The sequence below is a fragment of the Acipenser ruthenus genome, chromosome 8 (assembly GCF_902713425.1).
Source record: "Acipenser ruthenus chromosome 8, fAciRut3.2 maternal haplotype, whole genome shotgun sequence".
Classification (NCBI taxonomy): Eukaryota; Metazoa; Chordata; class Actinopteri; order Acipenseriformes; family Acipenseridae; genus Acipenser; species Acipenser ruthenus.
Genome location: NC_081196.1, coordinates 31,352,745 through 31,361,515, shown reverse-complemented (window position 1 = coordinate 31,361,515; position 8,771 = coordinate 31,352,745). Strand labels below are relative to the sequence as shown.

The window sequence follows — 8,771 nt, the reverse complement described above, 5'->3', positions numbered from 1 at the left end:
TCGTAGATTTGCAGCTCGACAGGTTCAGGTCTCTAATGATGATGCTCCAAGTCAGCAATAATATGAGTTTATGTTCTGAAAAAATCCCGACCTTTTTATGACCTCACAAGTGACTTCCAACCTGTACACATGCCGGAACAGCAGATGAATATATAACTGCCTACTGGTGCCCAGATTGCCAAACCCCTCTTTGCCTGGAGCCTTGCTTTGAGATTTGGCACAAAAAAGGACATTACTAATAAAAATAAAATAAAAAACACAGAAAGATTAATTTCTTCATGTGACTGATTTTATTAACAATTAAAATAAAAAAAATAAAAAAATACAAACTTGAGATTCAAGATAGTTTTTTAGTAATTGTATGTAAAAATCATGTGATATCTTGTAACAATTGTAAGTCGCCCTGGATAAGGGTGTCTGCTAAGAAATAATAGTCCACCATATGAAACATGAAAGTAGAACACCTCAAAATATACTTGCCAATATAAAAGGCAGAGGGGCCCTGCCCTGTTAAAACCAGAATTACACAAAATTGGCAGAGTACTTGTACAGAAAAACAATATATTAGGTCCAAACAAACAGCTGCTTCCCCTATTGACTGACATGCTGTCAGTCAGTAACATGCTGTGACCCAGAAGACACTGCTGGGGTGAAATGACCCAAGTGCAAGTGCAAACCGATAACCCGAGAATAAGGCATAGAAAAGGAAAGCTTCCTGTAATAAAGTAATATATCATGTTTTAAAATTAAAATACATGTGTTTCTTTTAAAACTGCATCAATGTAGCTAATGGAAGTACACAAATGGCAATGATTTGTGGAATTACTATGTTAAAATCAATTACTTTTAGATCCCCAAATACTAAAGAAAACAATTAATCTGTTAAAATTAGATTTGAATTCAAAACCTAATTGAATTGCCAAATAATCAATATGGCCAAACTTCCTGACTTATTACTTTCCATGCATTCTTACAAAAGGACTAGATGGAGAATTTGAAAAAAATTAGTCATTTCAGGGCTGCCATTAGTAGACACTGGAACTTTTCTAAATCACATGTTTTCATAACAAAGGCTTTGTGCTTCTTCTTAAGTAGATCCAGGGTATCTAGGACCATCATCCCTCTGGTTAATTTTCCTGACAGCTCCACAGATACTGCACACTCGATATATTCTGTAACAACTTTTTCATCAATCGCTGCAGCCATGGCATAGGAGTCACAAGACAGAAAGCCATCACCACCAATCATCTCCTTTTTAATCCTATCACCTTTTATCACCTCCATACTGTAGGCAAATATGTTCTTCATGAATCTGGCTTTTTCTGTGTTCTGGTCCATCCAACTATGACAGAAATCCTAAAGGATGTTAAATAGATTTTGTAAAAGTATTAATAATGTATCATTGTATCTGTTATCTATATCCCCTCCAGTCTATATGAGCCCATTGTCATTTTTGTGTTTTAAGAAATCAGTAATGATCACTCAAGTTTGAGGTACTTGGCCCCCTCCTAAACAGTCCCTCCCTTATAGTTGCATGATCAACTCCAAATAATAACCCTACAGGCCCTACATATTCATGCTGTGAAATGTGTTCAGTCAGAGCAGATTTATGGGCACTTGGTCAATGTAATAATATACCTAAACAAAGGGAGTTCTGAAACCCAGGACTGAGTGCTGGGGAAGTGCAAGTTTCTAACCCTGTCATCTGACCTTATTACATATCCTACATATGATACACATCATAGTGCACATTGTGATATGGATTGTATAGTGGCTTCAGTCTTCAAACCCCTTCCATTTAATTGATTTCTTTGAAATTCACACAACAGTCATGGCAAAAATATATTTAGGTTATTTTGCACAGAAGGTAACAAAACGGAAGTATTTCTAGTGGCTAAACCCTTTCATGTTACATTCTTACCAAGGAGAGTTTGTGATGAGAAGTGTATTCCCACGTGGCAATGTATGTAGGGCACACGTAATCTTTCAAGACGATGTAGGCCGCTTCTGGATCTGCTGCAAAGTTAAACTCTCCACAGATTGTGGTGTTTCCTCTTGCTACACATAGAAAAAAAGGCGTCACCGATAACAATTTAAAGCTCTGAAATGAGATTAATGCATTAACCCTTTGCGGTCCATTCATTCAGGCGCATCAGGTCCAATTTATTTTCACACGCACAGTTTATTTTAGACGAACTGTTTAAAAGTATTTTTTCACAGTAAAACAGGTTTAAAAGGCACTGCATATCAACAGGACACTCAGTACTGCATCTCCAGCCCCAGCCCCGCCCCCACCCCTTGTTCGCTGTATTTTTCACATACCTCTTCATAGTAGTGCATACTGATAAATCATCTCCTGATCACTCGTTTTATCACCAAACTCCTCAATAATGCTATCCAAGTCATTATTTTATTACTATAGCATCTCAAACAGCTTTGCACATGTCTGTGATATTCTCTGAGTGCTGGATGCAGAAGCAGCTATCTTGTTTGTTTGTCTGTGTTATCTCTGTGGTGCCGGGATTAAGTCTATTGCTCAGATCCGCCCCCTTTTTTTTCGGCTTCTCTCGGCTTCTATCGGTCTCACTCGGCCATTGAATGGTTTTCTTGGCTTTTTCCAGAGAAAAAGTGACTAGAGACCTGTTTTTTACGTCTTTTTGATGATGTTGGACAGGGTCTGACATTGGCCCGGAAAGGGAAAATTGCAATGTCGGACCAGGTCTGACATAGGACCGCAAAGGGTTAAAAAGATTAGACAAATAAAAACAAGAAAAAAACCCATCCCCAATCATCACTACTTTGAACTGCTAATAGTCGTATCGGAGTCTAACATGTAGACCACGTAGGTCTCCTGTTCAGAATTTTGCTCCAATCTGCATTTGCCTTTAGGTTGCCGACATGATTAATGCCCATTCTTCATAAGGTACACCACATCACAAACTATTGAGCTAACACAACAAAAACTTACATTCCATGTTTCCTCCCATAATAAAAAGACTCTTCAGTTTCTTAGGAAAACTTGGATCAATCTTTACTGCCAGAGCAAGGTTAGTCAACGGTGCAGTAGCAACAAGACAGACCTATAAAACACATCACACCTCAGGGCTACTACAAACAAGTCACAGAAAAATTGCTTCATTCAGTTTATCTGGGTATTGTTTTGTTTGGCATTTGAACATATATTTTCAATAAAGTATATTATAGTACAATCATCTGTAAAACTTGTATGAGAGGTACACCAGTCTATTTTAACCAAACACCATTGTTAGTACAATTACTAAAATGATTAAATAGCAGTATACAAAATTATTCTGGATATAATAAAAGTTAATCTATGTTTTACATTGCTCTGGTCTGACTGGAGATCAGTCTTACAGTCAAGAGATTTCAGCATTAAAATGAACCAATAATAATAATAATAATAATAATAATAATAATAATAATAATAATAATAATAATTTAAACACATTTAGGACATGATAATAAACAAGAATGAAAATGTTCTACAGAGGGACTTCCATGACTGTCTTTTTGTATCTTAAACAGCACATGTTTACAACAAAAATAAAGCATGCTATGATAGAACTGTTCCTGAAAAGATTTGATTAATCAGGCACTTTTAAAATCTAATTATCCTAAATGCCTGCCTAAACAACCAATTAATAACCTCCAGACTCAAGTGACACTAAGGGTGCGTTCACAACACTTTTTTGCCGGCTAGATTGCAGACGGGAGTCTGAGCGTAACATTAGGGTCTGTGCAGACGGAGCATGGACAGCTTTGGTAGATGAACAACAGTTCTGAGCAGAACCAAAATGGAGGTGGTGTTGAGAGAAATTCTAATTGCAGAAGTGGATGCAATCGAAGTTCCCTTTGTGTTCCACCAGCTTCATAATTTACAGCATGTTCAGAAAAGGTATAGTAGAAACAGTCCCTGCTATAAAGAGATAATATAAATGTATGTTTTGTAATGTCAGACAAATTAATGAGTATTATAATGGGCAGGACTCCCCCAACGTATCGTGAACACACCCCATCTTCTATACGAACACTGCTGTTAAAAGCATCATCAGTTCAGAGCAAATTCCTTGCACTTAATTGTGCTTATTTAAAAAAAATATATATCTATATATGGAATCCTCGTGAAAGTTTCTAACAGTGCAACTAATAGTACATTTCCCACATTATACTTTTATCAATTTGATTTGATTTATGCATTAAGTCAAAGGAATCTGTTGGTTGTCAGACTGCAGTCAAGCCAGGGAGAACCCTGGTAATAAACAGATTTTAACATTAAAAAAGAACCGTACATGTCATTACTTCCACCTCACCTGCCCCTCATGTTCAGTGACGATCCTTATCATGGCCTCCACTGCTCGTTCTTTGTGGATCAGGTCCAATCCCGGTGCCTCCGGGTCTGGAAAGTCACCCAAGCCATCCTCCCCATGGAAATGGCCAGCATTCAGGGAGTCCGAAAGAATCGGTGCAGATGCACCGCGAAACACAGGAATCTACAAGGAAATGATTTAAAAACACCTTCTTTAACTACAGAGTGGCTGTAATGATGCTGAGCCTGAGTTATTGATCTTTACACCAAAAGTCATTTTGCTCCAACTTGTTTCAAGTAAAACAAGTATGTCAATAACAAACACCCCCTACTATGGCTGTAAATTAAAAATTACCGGTAGAGCTGTACTATTTTGAAAAAGTGCATGACTATGACATGTATCAACAGTGTGTACAGAATAGCATATAGTAAGACCCCCAGAATATGATACTCTATAACTTAAGCTAAATAATATTAATATCATTTCATGGCAATTGGATAAGCAGTTCTCCCTATATATGACGAAAATGTAGGTGTGACATACAAGTATAGATATACAGCTTACGGATGTATGTGTTGCAGGTGTAAACTATCATTTATTTATTTTTGGCACAAATATTTATATACTTATTTTTTTCCTCCTTCACATTTACATAATCACTGTGCACTAATTATCACTATGACTTACATGTGGTTCATGTATGATTTGTTTTATTTTTTCTTTTCTTCATAAATGTAAAGGTGATATTCACCCGGACTTCATTCCCCAATTGACTAATGCGCCAATTATACAGGACATTGTTCACAAGGCTTACCAGATTGCCATTTAGAAGGGGCTTTAAAAACAGCAGAGCGAGCAGACTGGGAGACAGAGTACTGAGGTGAGGTGCAGCTTGCAACAGTTGTGGCTGACAGAGACAGAGACAGAGACAGAGACAGAGACAGAGACTGAGACAGAGACCTGAGGCGAGGTGCAGTGCAGCTTGCAGCAGTGAAGGCCGACAGAGACAAAAAGACACAGAGCAGCACGGTGAGGTGTAGCGGTTGTGGCAACGGAGACTGAGATGAGTGTCTCGCAGAACAGGGCGAGAACCGGATAGAGCAAAGCAGCAGAGAAGCAGAGAGCTGGAGAGATGTGCAGGAAAGCAGCTGAACGTAGATGTGGCTTCAGGCAGATTCGGCATTTAGAGGGGGAAGTTAAGTGCTTTATCTATTTGTATTGGTTTTGTTTTCACTGTGCTTATACATTTTAACTGTCTCTAATTGTTGCTTAGTAGTTTTATTTTTTCTTTTAGAAATCCCTCCTCCCTTTTAAACCAAAAAAAGATGACACCTCCCACCAGCCCTGGTTTATTATTGCAGCCCTGCCCTTCAATTTTAGAGAACTGAGCTTGGACACTTTATTAGGACATGGAGAAGGCCTATGATTAGACTTTTTTTAATGTTTTTTTTTTTTTTTTACTTATTCTTTTCAGTGTTACTTTATTTTGGCCATTCGTATTTTCTTTTAAACTTTGTGAAGCAATTTTATCTTAAATACATGTTTTAAAAGTATATTGCTTGTTCTGTGCTCCTTGTATGCATTGCTTCCCAAATATTAAAAGAACCATTCAGTTTTGCTGTAGTTGATAGCTACCAAGAGACATATGACTGCCTCCACTATATCCCCTTCGCAGGGGATAATAAAATTGTTATTGTTAAACAACTCATTAGGTACATTTTAAGTGCTAAAAGGGTGCTGTGACTACCGAAACAGGCCATAATGGCAGAGTACTAGCTTCAAATGCTATTTTTATCTTTGTTTTCAATTTGATCAGCAATTTCCTTTGCCACGGCTGTCTCTAGTTAGTGTCCTGCTACATTGCTCTTGTACAGAACTCACATTTCCCAATTTTGCCTCTCCATGCGTCTTTTGCTTCGATAATTTCATCCAAATAGAATGTGTACTTTTCAGTGAATCACATCACTGCTGTATGAAAATTTTAAAAGTCTAATCTAAAATTGCTTGCAGGCCACAGGGTATTGTAATGTTGTAATTTCATTGCAGTTTACCCTTATGAATGATTACCTCAAGCCTCTTGCAAATTTTGAGAACTCTGAGCACATTTTTGCAGACATTGTCAATGGAAGTGTTTCCATGAACACAGGTTATCCCCAGGATCTGCACATCAGGAGCTGCCAGGGCCATCATTATCGCCTGGGCGTCATCCACACCGCAGTCAACATCAATCAGCAGTTTCTTTGTCATCTTATGCTTTCCTGGCTAAATGAAGATAGAGGGTTGAGAATATATTAAGTCAATATATTAAGTCATGCAAGATGTAAAACACACTTCTGTGTGAATTTGATAAGCAAATTAAACACCATATGTAAAAGCTGCAAATTAGTTTGTTACAAATGACAGAACAGAACTTAGTAATACTGTATAGCCAAGGTAAAAGTCTCAACACTCATGACTGCATGCATGCTCTGCCGCAGAATTCTGACAATTTTGAGGTTGGTCTAAACATAGTCTTCATTTGCTTTGCCACCTTTAGATTATTCTTTTCATCTTGTGACACCGTTGTGGTTTTTTTTTTTGTTGTTATTTGTTTTTTTCCCCCACTGGGTACTTTTTCAGCATCAACTGAGTGACAAAATCCCCAAAGTTTAAAATTTACAAAATACACCTACAGTATTTTCAGACACAGCAGTCTAAACTTACAATTATAGTTTTATTATTATTATTTGTTTATTTAGCAGACGCCTTTATCCAAAGCGACTGACAGAGACTAGGGTGTGTGAACTTTGCATCAGCTGCAGAGTCGCTTACAACTAGGTCTCATCCAAAAGACGGAGCACAAGGAGGTTAAGTGACTTGCTCAGGGTCACTCAATAAGTCAGTGGCTGAGGTGAGATTAGAACCGGGGACCTTGGTTAAAAGCCTGTTTCTTTAACCGCTAGGCCACACAGCCTCCTATTTTTACCAACAGAACATCATTTAAATGAATTCCCCAAAATGCAGTTATACATGCTTCACTTTAGAATTGCAGTTTGGTTTTAAACTAAAAGACTTTATAAATCTGACCCACTTAGTCTGAAACACAACACAACACAACAAATCAAATCACAGTGGATCACTTCACGTCGAGTGACTCGCCATACTGTACTGGTACAGGTATCTTATCTTCTTCCACTGTTCAGACTGACCTTTCGCACGCAGCCTTACTTACTCTAAAGAGCCTTTAACTTTAGCATTTGTAATTACAAATGAGAGTTTCTAAAGTTTACGTAATATGCATATATATTATCCAATACCTTTAATTTTATTTAATACTGGAAAACAATACACAGAAAGACATTGAGAAAACGTGAACGATTAAGTATGCAAAAACACACAACAAATTACATATGAACTACATACATTTACTTTATGTGTTCATTTAAATACTTTACCTCTGTTCTGATTTTGAGACTGGCTGTTGCGGATAACGTGTTTCCGTTCACGTTACGCAGACACCTGCTGATTCTGTGGAAAACCTGTCCAAATTCATCGTCTGCGTGAACTCAGCCGGAAAAGACGTCACCAAGTTACGCATCCACGGGCTTAAAAGTCTGCACAGACGCGCAGCTTCTCAAGAGGTACTGTGCTGGAGCAGCCTCGGCTCAAAACAATAGACAAGTGTTGGCTGACAAAGAAGTGTGTAGGCAACCAGATACAATCATCACTCCATGTGCTACTGCTACCTAGTCAGGGAGTGTGAATCGCCTTTGAGTCATGTCATTAATTATATCTTATGAAAGATTGGTCATACAAATTAAAATTATTTGACTCTTTTTCCACAGTTATTATACTTTTCAAATATTCAGATATTTATTCTAAAGTTTTTAAAAAATAATAATACTAAACGGTTGAAATGAGCCTAAAACCGCTCTGTTTTCAGCAGGTGTAATTGGTTATTGATGAAAGGCTATCAGGGACTGGGAATAACCTACTTTGAATTAAGCAGAATAGATCAGCTTTAATAACAGGTAGTTGAAGTGAGATATGTGACCATATGTGCAAGTATTTGAACTATTTTTGTCCCAGGTAAAAATACAGTACTGTCTAACAACCCCTTTGTGAGAGGGCGGGGGGAATCCTGCCCGTTATAATACTCATTAATTTGTCTCATCACAAAACATACATTTATATTATCTCTTTATAGCAGGAAATGTTTCTACTATTATTATTAATTTCTTAGCAGACGACATTATGCAGGGTACCTTACAATTGTTACAAGATATCACATTATTTTTTACATACAATTATCCATTTATACAGGTAGGTTTTTTTCTGGAGCACTAAAAAAGTAAAGTACCTTGCTCAAGGGTACAGCAGCAGTGTGCCGCACCTGGGATTGAACCTACGACCCTCTGGTCAAGAGTCCAGAGCCCTAACCACTACTCCACACTGCACAATTGC

General features: G+C 37.7%; 1 protein-coding gene across 1 annotated transcript; it reads right to left on the bottom strand.

Moving 5' to 3' along the window:
- Positions 1-271: 271 nt before the first annotated feature.
- si:dkey-4e7.3 (uncharacterized protein LOC402865 homolog) lies at positions 272-7,930 on the bottom strand. The gene is made up of 6 exons (XM_034011063.3): positions 7,763-7,930; positions 6,396-6,590; positions 4,332-4,511; positions 2,969-3,080; positions 1,922-2,058; positions 272-1,356 (listed from the first exon to the last, which is right to left on the bottom strand). Exons 2-6 carry the CDS (start codon positions 6,573-6,575, stop codon positions 1,009-1,011), a joined length of 957 nt encoding a protein of 318 aa, XP_033866954.1. The 5' UTR covers positions 6,576-6,590; positions 7,763-7,930; the 3' UTR covers positions 272-1,008.
- Between the last annotated feature and the right edge of the window lie 841 nt (positions 7,931-8,771).